This window comes from Geotrypetes seraphini, chromosome 4 (assembly GCF_902459505.1).
Source record: "Geotrypetes seraphini chromosome 4, aGeoSer1.1, whole genome shotgun sequence".
Lineage (NCBI taxonomy): Eukaryota > Metazoa > Chordata > Amphibia > Gymnophiona > Dermophiidae > Geotrypetes > Geotrypetes seraphini.
Window position 1 is genome coordinate 279,722,813 of NC_047087.1, and position 12,641 is coordinate 279,735,453.

Genomic DNA, 12,641 nt, shown 5'->3' on the forward strand with positions numbered 1-12,641 from the left:
TTTTCTTTTAAAAGCCATCGTGAATATGGTGAAACTGCGAATAACATGGTAGGACCTGGCCTGTTCCTGAAGGAGAGGCAAAGCACAGTGAAAAAAGTGCCGGGAATCAGCAATTTTCTCTGTAAACGCTTGGAATCAGAGATTTCTCTATGCAAGCTGATGTAATTTTGTGGGAGGCGCCAGCAAGCTAAAAAACGTGAATAATCAAAACCGTGAATACTGAAACCGCGAATACGGAGGGAGAAGTATATAGATGGATAAGGATAGAGATAGAAACATAGAAACGTGACGGCAGATAAAGGCCAAATGGCCCATCCGTCTATCTTTGAAACTCTTTCTATCCTACCAAAGCAGGTTCATTTTCAGAAGAAAAAAGCATCTAGAAATGGCATAAAGTTGCATTTGGATGTTTTGTTTGCTAAAATGTCCTAATTGCCATTTTCAAAACACATGTTTTAGATGGTTTTCTATTCTGTTTGTCCGCACAGTGCATCTAAATCTCAAGAGGGGGGGGGGGTGTTTTGGGTGGGATTAGGATGGACTTATGATTTGGAACAATGCAGAAAACATCTATAGCAAAACTTGGACAACTTTTCTGTCCCCCCTCCCCCACTCCTTCCCCGATTCCCACCACATGTGCCCCCCCTTCCCTTTCCTTCCCCATACCTCTAGTTCTTCACTGCCACAAGCAACAAGAACTTCAATGTGCTCCTCACGGCCCTGTCGTCTCTCCCACTGATGTCACATCCTATGCCTGGCACCCAGAAGTGACATCAGCGGGAGAGACAATGCGGTCGTGAGGAACACGTTAAAGTTGTTACTCGTGGTGGTGAGCAACCAGAGGTATGGGGGAAGGGGAGGGGGTGCACATGTGGTGAGGGGAGGAGGCGGAGTGGAGAGGAGGAGGGGTGCAGGTGCCCCCACCAACATGGTGCCAGGGGAGGACTATACCACTGCTCAAAACCTATCTATATGATAGACCTTGTCAGCCTGTAACTTAAGCACTGCTGCCTTCTCAAGAAAACCTTCTCTAGTGCTACACCAGTATAGTATCTCAGACACAGTATATATACCATGAAAAACCTCCCAAAATTGCAATTTACATGTAATCAAAATGCCATTATCATTGTAATTCCCCTTATAATATATGGGCCTCTGTACTTGCAACTTGCCTTGAATCCATTCTGGCTAAGTGTGATGCAGAAATTTAGATTAGAATATGTCCTCTCAATGAAGCGACCTCAGAAAAGAAAGCAAAGTTGGTCTGATTCTTATTTTTTAATAGTTTATACTTTTAGAGAATTTATTTATAGGGTTCTATATTCAATCCCCCACCTTAGGAAACAAGCCAGGACCATAACTTAAGTGCAAATGAATTTGTTCAATTTATTAGCTGAGTTACAATAATAATAATCATAATAAGAAGCTGAAAGATCACAGGATGCAAGAAAGCTAAAACAGATTCAGATACATTTTTAGCAGCACCATATGCATGCATGGGGCATGCTCTTGTAATTACAAATGTAATGAAAGCAGATTTCTGCAGATATGTAATTACACTTTATTGTAACCCAAAATATTGTATAGATTATAGAAGTCTAAGAAGCTATGAATAATTAGACATCACGAATTGCCTTAATTCTTGTCTTGTACCTTTTCCTCTTTCTTTCTGTTGAGGACAGGCAAACTCAGTCAAAAGAGCCAAAGATCAGCAGTACAATGATTAAGATTTCTTTTGAGAGCTATTCCCCGTGCCCGCTTGTGCTATGACGGATACGTCAATCCAACTGACATCTTGCTCGCCCGCACATAGTCGAAATCGATTTGTGGCAGAGCCTAGAGAATGACACGGGGAAAAAATTTGTCTCCGTCCCTGACCCGTTCCCGCAAACCATCTGATCCCATCCACACAAGCCTCAAATAGTTTTATACTGAACTTATTATATTAAAGTATAAAAAGAAACAATATTCTGTACAATTGTCAATTTATAAATTAGCGTCCTCTCCCCACTCTCTCTTCCCCATTTCCCTTCAGCGTCCTCAGCCCACTCTCTCTCCACTTCCCTTCAGCGCACGCACATAAAAACAAGCAAGCAATTTTATATCATATTCATTCTATTCATTCATAGAAATTAAAGTCTAAATAATGCCAGTCACAATACAAACATGATTCTAAAAAAATAATTCCCTGCACAGTCAAGCCTGCAAGGATTAGTAGATGTCTTTCAGCAGCTCCCCTCCCTTCCTACCCCTTACCTTTGTGGCCAAGTCAAAATGATCTACCAACAATAAAATTTTAAAAAATACAAAGCACACTGTACGCAGAGAAAATGTTAATTATAATTTATATTCCACGGGTTTTCAAAGAGGTCAAGGCATATGACTTTATGCAATGTCACCTCAGTAACAACTATACAAAAATATACCCCCTCCCTTTTTACTAAACTGTGATATTGTTTTTTAGCGCAGGGAGCTGCGCAAAATGCCCTGCGCTGCTCTCGATGCTCATAGACTCCCTGCGCTAAAAACCGCTATTGTGGTTTAGTAAAAGGGGGGCCATAGTGCAAAATACAGACAGCAGATATAAATTCTCATAACGAACACATTTTGATCACTAAATTGAAAATAAAATCATTTTTACTACCTTTGTTGTCTGGTAATTTCATCAGTCTCTGGTTGCAATTTATTCTGACTGTGCATCCAGTATTTCTTCCCTTCTTTCAGCCTCCTGTATGCTTCCTCTCCTCCAGACCTCATTCCCTCCCACAACTTTTTCTTTCTTTCACCTTGCCCCTTCTTTCTTTCTCTCTCCATGCCCCCTTTTTTTTTGTATATCTGTCTTTCTCTCTCTCTCCGTGCCCCCTTTCTTTCTTTCTGCATGTCTTTCTCTCTCAATGCATGCCTCCTTTCTGTCTGTCTCCCTCCCTATCTTTCTCTCTCCATGCTCCCTTTCTGTCTGTCTTCCTGTCTTTCTGTCTCCCGTCTCCCTTCTTTCTTTCTGTCACCACCGCCACAGGGGAACAGGCCACCGCTGCCATCAGGGAACAGGCCGACACCAAGTTCTGAGCTCTCCCTGCTTCTCTTCCCTGTAAAGAGGACACTGAAGTGCCAGGCCGACCAACTTTCCCCAACTGACATCAATTATAACATCGGAGAGGAAGTTCCTGGCCAGGCAGGCAGCGATTGGCTGGCTCAGAACTTCCTCTCTGATGTCAGAATTGACTTCGGTTTGCGACAGTTGGTCAGCCTGGCGCTTCAGCGTCCTCTTTACGGGGAAGGGAAGCAGGTTGGGCACCCCTGCTCTAGCTAGCTGAGCCGCGAGCCGCACTCAAGTGGCTAAAGAGCCGCATGTGGCTCGCGAGCCGCGATTTGCCAACCACTGGTCTAGGATAATGATCACCCCTTCTCCTGGAGAAAGATACCCACCCTAACCCTCTTATCTGGGCACACATACACATGTACAACTGCATAAGTTATCAACACTTTGCTACTCCCGCTATAGAGAAGCACACATTAAAAAAAAAAACCAATTACGAAGGGGTGCTGAAAAGTTCTCAGCCCAACCAATCAACTTCCTAAATTCTGAGCGTTATTTTGCTACTGTAGCTGAAAAGAGAGTTATCTTATTTCATTAAGTACCACTTTGCAGAGACGAAATTCTATGTTTATAATTGCTTCATATCAGTGATTGAACCATATCCACGTCATTCTCTTCTTGGTTGGGCTGAAACTTTCCAGCACCCCTTCATATAAAAACACCAAGCTGTATAAGTTTATCCATCTCTTAGAAAGATTTGTTTTTAGGGCAGTTTGGGTGTTTTATAAATAAAAAAAATAATGTAAAACTCATTAAAAGCCAGAGGATATGGGAGAACCGAACATTCATATATATTAATTCACTAAACTGTATATTCACTTCCCTTTTTTTTTTTTTAATTTGTTTTGGAAACCACTTTGTTATACTTTTTGGAAAGGCAGTATATTGAACGTGAAAAACCATAAGCCATAAACCATTAGGGATAGAACCATCGCCACTGGAGGTGAAACCATGGTCTTTAGCAAAGAGTGATGACCCCTTTTCAGTTTCAGGCAGCAAATGCAGCCTGTTATTCAGAAGAACCAGGATTCTGGAAAAATCAGGAGATGTGCATTTGACACTCCTCAGCCTTTTTACAGGCCCCCTTTTATCAAGCTGCATTAGGGTGTTTTTTTAATCTCCAACCGCTATGGTAAAAGCTCCGATGCTCATGGGAATTCTACGAGCATTGTAGCTTTTACCACTGCGGGCAGCAATTTTAAAAAACCCCTTAATGCGGCTTGATAAAAGGGGGCCACAAAGTGGTGTTACTGAATAGTGTGCACTGAATATAAAGTCCATTGGAATACAGTGTTCCCCCGGTCGTTCGCGGTTGGCGGTTGGTGGTCCTGGTCATTGATATAGCTTTCAATCCTTAACCCTACACCTCTGCCCTCCAACCCAGCCCGCTGATTAACTGTTCCCCTTAACTGTATCCATGACATTCTATTTGTCTGTCTTGGCTGTTTAGATTGTAAGCTCTTTTGAGCAGGGACTGTTTTCTTCTTCTTTGTGACTCTGTGCAGCACTGTGTATATCTGGTAGCTTTATAGAAATAATTAATAGTAGTAGTAGTGTGAAGAGTTTCAGTCTTTGGGAAGCAGAGCTGAGATTGTGATGTCATAATGCCTCATTCCACCAATGCCTAAGAGCCAACCTCATCAGTGATGTCACAATGGCTTGATTGTCCTGTACTCCCCACTGCCCACCACCCTAGCCAGCAGATTAACTGTTCCCCTTACCTGTATCCATGACATCCTGAATATCTAGGTTGTAAATTTACATATAACTAGGGGTAAAAAGTTTTATTTTGTATTTTATTCTGTCTTCATTCCTCAAGATAATAGAAAAAATATATTATCGATATTATCAATAAAAGGAACAGCAACACTTATCTAGATGGCCATTTACCAAAGCCAACATTGGTAGGTACTTCCATAAATACCCAACGCTCTACTTTGTCCAGAGCATTTCAGCTACACACCAGCCTTCTTCGGGGGACTATATACCATGTTGCTGAACTTCGTGTTTCATATCTTAACGCGCTGCTGCTGCAATGATTCTACAGATCTATGGGTGCCGTGCATAGGAAATGGCGTCAGAGAGAGCGCCACCGGGGTTGCGAGGAGCACGTTAAAGCTGTTATTCCCGGCGGTGAACAACTAGAGGGATGGGGGATGGGGAGGGAGGGCATGTGGCAAGAGGGATCGGGGAAGGAGAGGGGGGAGGCAGAGACAAGGGCGGGGGAGGGGTGTCTCCGCCCCAGCCACCACTCACCCTACAGGCACACTAAGGCCACTTTTTACTTCAGTTTGGTAAAAGGGCCACTTAGTTCTTAAAAAGTGCTAATTCCATTAGTGCATTTTGGCCTGTTTTTATGAGGCTGCGTTAGGGTTTTTGGTTTTTTTTTTTTTTAAATCACAGGTTGCTGTAGTAAAAGCTCCAATGCTCATAGAATAATACTAATAATAATACTAATAATACTAATTTATTTATATATTGCCCTACCACAAAGTTCTAGGCGGTTCACATACATTAATAACTTTATAAAAAACAATGAATAAAAATACAGTACTCTAAATCAGTGGTTCCCAACCCTCTCCTGGACCACCAGGCCAGTCGGGTTTTCAGGATAGCCCTAATGAATATGCATGAGAGAGATCTGCATATAGTGGAAGTGAGAGACATGCAAATCAGCCCCATGCATATTAATTAGGGCTATCCTGAAAACCCAACTAGCCTGGTGGTCCTCCAGGACAGGATTGGGAACCACTGCTCTAAATAGTACTAAAATTCTACAATAAAGATACTAAAATTATACAGTAAAAATTCTAAAATTATGCAGTAAAAGAAGAATAAGATACAATTTGTTAAAATACAATGAAAGTCCTCAAGATCCTTTTGGCTATAAGATCAATATACTATTTGCCTCATTATTGATTAGATTAGATTAGATTATTCTGGAACATCAGTTTACAAATTTATCGAATAGATCCGTTTTTAGTAATTTCCTAAAGGACATATAAGAGTAGGCCTGGGAGATAGTAGTACTTAGCCACTGATCCATTTTAGCTGCCTGAAAACCGAGCATTTTAAAAAAAAATCTCTTGTATCGACAAGGTTTGATGGTTGGAATAACAAATAAATATTGCCCTCGAGAATTTCTATGAGTTGTCAGAGCTTTTACCGTAGCAACTCACCATTAAAAAAGCCCCTAATGCAGCTTCATAAAAGGGGGCCTATGTTTTACTACAAGGGCTCTTAAGCAAATTTGTAGTACTTGGGATAGAAAGTTGATCTACAGGAGATATTAACCTGCTATGACTTTTGCTTTAGAAATAGATACAGTCCCTTTCCTTTTTTTTCTTTTCTTTTTCCCATTCCTCCAATAGTTTTCCCTTTCCTCCCTGTTGTCTTTATCTCTCCCTTCCCCTTTTTACTTTCCTCTCCTCCCCTGTCTTTTCTTCCCCCTTTTACTGCCCTTTCTTACCTTTTGATTCAGAATTACTGTATATTATACTTGGCACCCTCCTTTTTGTAACATTGGTGCATTTCTTATATATCCCCATTAATTTGACTGTACAATCTTGACTATTGTGTTTCTTGTGTGCCATTTCCCCTTTTGTATTTTGTATTTTGCAAAATTTTCAAGGAAAAAAAATAGATACAGTGATGGAAATTAATTAGTTGTGAATTCTTGCAGTTGGGAAAATATTTTTCATTAAAACACATAAAAAGATGGAAACGCATAAGAAAAGGGATACACTCACCCACACCCTAACCTCCCCTTCTGTTAAAAAAAAGTATCTATTACAAGTCTTTCAAAGTCGGTTTCTTCTCTACGGGGGAAGGGGGGGGGGGAATGAAAAGTTCTCAGCCCAAACAAGAAGAGAATGACGTGGATATGGTTCAATCAATGATCTGAAACAATGTCAAAATGCAGAATTTCATTTCTGCAGATTGGCACTTAAAAAAATAAGAGAACACTCTTTTCAGCTGTAGTGTCAAAATAACACTCAGAATTTAGGAAGTTGGTTGGTTGGACTGAGAACTTTTCAGCACCCCTTCATAGGTATTCATATTGGGGGTCCTTTTACAAAGTTGCTCTAAAAAGTGGCCAGCACTGTGTTTTAGCGTGTCGATTTCCCTTCTGCTGAAGCCTCTTTTTAGCATGGCTCTAAGATGGCTATCAGTGCTGTTTTCTTATTAATGGCTACACGTAAATTGTAAAATTAGTGCATGGCCATTAGCACATGAGACCAATGCCCATATGCTAACCAATTACCTCAGGGCACACCTACTCTCCACTCCCAAACATGCCCTCACACTAAATAATAACCCCCCTCCCCTTTATAAAGCCCCAAAGCCCTTTACATCCCTATGGGCTTTGGGGCAGTTACCACAGTGAAGGCAGCTAGCGTGGCTTTGTAAAACGGAGTAAAATATGCAGAGCCTGTGTTTAGCGCATGATTCCTGAGCGTGGCCTGCTAGCAGTGGTAAGCACAGTGTTAATGCTTACTGCTGCATAGTTAAAAGGCCCCATTAAGAATATTTTCATGTGGATCGAGAGATGGGGGGTTGGATTTCTATTAATAATATATATGAATGATAACATATTATATATATATATGAATGATAAGATATTATATTAATATATATTATTATATGAATATAATTATTATTATGGTATATTTTTTGTTGTATATGGAAGTGGGAGGGGGTGGAGGTTATATCTTTTTGTTGTATGATATGGTAGGTTTTCAAGTGATATTGTATTCTAATTGTTTGATATTTACTGTACACTTGTTGTGAATTATAAAATGAATAAAGAATTTTTTTTAAAAAAAAGAATATTTTCTGTTTAGATTGGGATCTTCTATCTGCCCCAATGAATGCAGAATCCCACTGCTAGCTTTTATCATATGAATCACTGAACATTAGCTGATGGTGACCAAACAAGCCCGATTACAAAAATCCAGAGTCAAAGATGGCCAGGTCAGCCTGCAATTTGCAGCAGTTGATATGTCTTAAATGTTTAACAAATTGGTTGTATCCTCTGAAAACCCAGAATGTTGGGGTTTTTTTGTTTGTTTTATTCTACTTTACAAAATTGTATGGCGACAGAGAGACACCGGGATCCCTACCTGTTGATCTAAATTTTAGCAAGCCTGCCGGGCTTCCAGACAAAAGAAGATGCTTACAATTCCTTGGTCTAACAGTACTCGTGCTAAAATTATTTTTTATAGATATTATAAATGAGTACATTTTACAAGTTTTTTCCGCTAATTGTCTTATCAGCAGTATAGATTTTTAAATATAACCGGGATGCATTGCTAAAGGATATAATGATAGTTAGCAATGACTTAAATTGTGTTGCTCAGGATCTAATAAAGAGCTGTTTACTTATTTATTTACTCTACTTGGGAAAGTCTTCTATCATTTGTAGTATTCCTTCTGCTTTTAGGCCTTTTCTTTGTTTCCAGATAGCTAAGCATTTTAAGCCTTCGCTCACTCGGAGCACTTCCTCAGATTCATTATATTAGTAAGCAAACACAAACAAGTTGATTTGCCATTGTCCACTTTTTAATTAATAGCCTGCCATTAATCCAATTACTTGTTTGTCCTAAAGCTGCATAATCAGCTTTAATTGGAATTCTACATTCAGAAAGGGAGACTGAGGAGCCTAGCTCCCCGGCTTCTGTATAATTGGCTTCTCCCAAAATCTTTCGTTTTCTATAGAAGAAATGACTTGTCTTAATCCTGCCTAGGGGTTGACCCCGTTGTCTTTGCTCATTTTTCGTTTCACATTTCTGGCTGCATTACATTAGTTATTCTTGTCGGTACAGAAAAATATGCCCCTCTTTAGAAGAACTGTATTGTAAATAATTGTCTTGGAGAAACAGAAATAAAAGATAAAATAATTTATACATATCGCTATCTGGGGTTTTTTTGTTTTAAAAAATACCAGTATAATTCAAGTTCTGACTAAATGCAAATTGTCTGTAATTTTGTCTATGAAGTCTTATTTCCACATATATGCATGTACATGACTTTATATTTTTCTATTTGCATTTAAAGCTCAACGTATTACTTATGTAAATATGTGTCAAGAAACACAGGCAGCTAAATACACATATGTAGTTTATATGGTTGAACTTATGATCCATCTGCTGTGGGTGGCAATGTTTTGCTTACATGACCTAATTACATTTCTTTAAATGGGTCATACTTAATGCAAGAAAATGAAATCACAATTTCAGTTTATATCAAAATTCGGTACTATTTATCTTTCTCCTCACAAGAATCTTTCCTGAAGTGGATGCGTAGAAACCCAAGATTAAAATTAGACAGTCCCAATAAAATGAACCCCGGTGGACCTAGAGTTTACACGCCCCCACAAGAATCAAACCAGACACCCCCTCCCCCGTGTAGAATTTGATCCGTTGATCCCTTTCAAACAATAAATGTTAAAAAAAATATATTTGTATATTTTAAAAATAATATCTTCTGACTACCTGTAATCGTGTGCATCTATTTATGCTGGGTATCTCTCTCACTCGTTTAGTTTGATTTATCCTCTGCGCGCTCCTTTTTTCTGGAATTCTGAGTGGAATATACGAGAGAATGATGTGGAGCCATGAAACTTAAAAAATTGTTCCACACTTTTCTTGACATTTTTTTTTTTGTTTCATTTCTTATCATTGAAATTAAGTGTCAAGAAAAGTGTAGAATAACTTGTAAGTTTCATTATTTCAGACAAGATCATGGGGGGGGGGGGGATGAAGCATATTTTAAAATAAGTCTAACACTTGTAATGGCTAATAATAAATAATGAAATCAAAAATTGTAGATCAAGGTGAGGAAGACAACTCTCAAAGCAAGACCAACTGAGAAACGGAGAGAGGAAATCTGGCAACCAAGTCTGAATCCAAACTTAACATTCTTGATCCAGAATAAACTAAAAAAAAAAAAAAAAATCAGCACAGGGCAGGATCAACATTAAATTCTTTAATGAGAACTCTAAAAGACGAAAGTGTTACACGAGAATGTCTATGTTAAAGATGGTCATATTTCTCGGAGCTGGAGTGCTCTTACCTGAAAGCAAACCTGGAAGGCTGCATTTTCAATTAATTCTGTTCTGAAGGTTAGAATTCAGCAAGTTGATTTTGGTACTTAACAGCATAGAATTGCAAAAACATCTCTTTTCGAATTCTTGGATTGAGAAAATGAAACCAGTAGGGGTTTTTATTATTATATAAAATAATAATCATTTTTCTAATATAGAAAAGTCAAGCATATTTACATACAATTTGAAAACAAATCATTCCAGAAGAAAAAAAAATATATACATGTAAAAATAAGCTGAGCACGGTTCATGTGATTACGGACCACCAAGTAGATAAACTGGCTTTTTTATTTCCCAAACGGATTATGACCGGAATGAAATAGGAAGAGGATCTAGTCCCCTTTCTTGAATTCCTGGCACGAACTGAAGAGCAGGACTGAACAATCTCTCAAAGTCACAATTCGATAAAGTTATTTCTAGCTTCCCTTCAATTCCGAATTGTTCATATTGTCCGTTTCAAAAACAGATCGCCTGTCCTAAAAAATGGTGAGCAAAAGGTGCGGGAAAGGAAGAAACAGAGCCCTAGATGCCCCGGTGCTGCTTGAAGTGTTTACAGAGGATAAGCCTGAGTCCATCACTGCAGCCAGACACAGTCAAGAACCGCAGTCTAAGCAGGACAGATCATGCGCCTATGTTGAAATTAGGCAACTGCCTTTCCGTTTCTGGAGCAAAGTCTGCGCTTGTTACCCTTTTTCTCTGTCACAAGAAGATCTTTCTCAGCTCAGGGGATCTCAGGAAGCTCCCTTCCGTCTTTGAAGCCTGTGCCGGGATGCTGCTTGCACTTGGACTCAGGATGCAGAGGTCAGTGGGAGCCTCCACTCAGAGCGATGGCGGAGTACCACCCGGGCAGACAGTACAGATAGGGGTAATAGTGGTAAGCCTGATAGAGGGAAAGCACCGATGGGCTGAGCATATCCTCCGGGCAGTCTTGTCTTTGGTCGTCTCTCACCAGCACCTTCACAGCCACTTTCTTGACCTGGGCCGGGATCATCTTGGGCGTTAGTTGGGCGGCTATCTGCTTTCTCTTAGTCTTGTACCTCCTGTTCTGGAACCAGATCTTGACCTGAGTCTCGGTGAGTTTCAGGGCCGCAGCCAGGTCCGCCCTCTCGGGGCCCGACAGGTATCGCTGGAGACTAAACCTCCTCTCCAGTTCATAGACCTGGGCGTGAGAGAAGGCGGCTCGGGAGCGCTTCTTGCTCGCCTTCAGCGGATCACCGAGGCGCGACCTCTCTTCCGGCCGGTCTCCGGGCACTGCTTCCAGGAACCTTCCTGCAAAGGCAGTAGAGACAAAGAGAAGGGGTGACAGGCAGTCGAGCTCAACACTTGAAATTTCAGTCCATTTCACCTCCAGGTGAAATGGACTAAAATGAAGATAAATCCCGCATTCCCCGCTTAACCCAGACTTGACCCATTCAAGGTCTTTGCCCCCATTGACGCAGAATAGGAGAAAAGGCTTGGCGAATCTGGGCTTTCAATTTGCACGTTGAGATCGACTACAATACATCTGATTTAAACGCCTAGGTTAAGCCTAGCTAGCTAAGCTGCATTTAAAGCGTGACGTCTATACTTTGTCTTAAGAGTTCAGTCCTAGGGCATTTTGAGAAACTGCTTATCACGATTTGATTACTGGTTAGGTGCAAAATACACCTGATTAAGCTTTTTGTGGAGGAGAAAGTTGGGGGGGGGGGGAGAGAATGAAAAAAAAAAAAATAATTGGTAAGTTGGCACCTGTTGGGCGCTGTATCCGAGCTCTAGCCCTGTCCCAGAGGGGCTCCCGGCTGACGCCTCCCGGACTCTCCGGGGGCAGCCAGTCTCCCGTGTCCTCCTCGGCGGGGTCTGGGCACTTCTCATCGCCTCCTCTGGGGAGTCCTGCCGGAAGAGCCTGGGGGGCGCCCTCTCTCCCCTTTTCACCCCCAGCCCATTCTCCCTTGGAGTCAGCTTTGGACCCGGGCATCCTCTCCGCCGCGCTTCTGCTCCTGCGATCCGGGGAGTCTCTGGTCAGGATATCCTGGATGGTGAAAGACGTGACGCAGACGCTTCTCTGCGACATTTTTACACATCACACGCAAGATCAACGTAGACCCCAGTCGCGAGCGGCAGCTTCAGCCGCGCGCACAGTCCACCCCAGGGTCAGGGCGAGCAGCGGCCGCCTCCCCTGCTGGTCTGAGCTTAGAGGGGCGGAGGGAGTCAGGCTGGGAGAAAAGGAGCTGAAGAGTTCACTGTCAAGGTCCCCCCTCCCCTCCCCCACACCCCCACCGAGAAGACCTGCCGCTGTCCCTCCCATTGGATAACTGGGGGGGGGGGGGTGTCAAGCTCAAGCCCAGCCCAGGCAGTCGATGAACGTGATTGGATAAGGAACCTCCAGGCATGGAAGAAATGTCTCTGGAAACTCATTTCCCTGCCTTAAAGGAGGTAGAGCAGAAAAAAAATGAGTTTTGT

At 41.5% G+C, this 12,641-nt stretch overlaps 1 protein-coding gene across 1 annotated transcript; it reads right to left on the reverse strand.

Annotated features, from left to right (window-relative positions):
- Window positions 1-10,069: 10,069 nt before the first annotated feature.
- On the reverse strand, window positions 10,070-12,424 carry LOC117359914 (homeobox protein zampogna-like). Its single transcript, XM_033943376.1, has 2 exons — window positions 11,931-12,424; window positions 10,070-11,471 (listed from the first exon to the last, which is right to left on the reverse strand). The coding sequence occupies exons 1-2, from the start codon at window positions 12,250-12,252 to the stop codon at window positions 11,005-11,007; spliced, it is 789 nt and encodes a 262-aa protein (XP_033799267.1). The 5' UTR covers window positions 12,253-12,424; the 3' UTR covers window positions 10,070-11,004.
- Window positions 12,425-12,641: the final 217 nt, after the last annotated feature.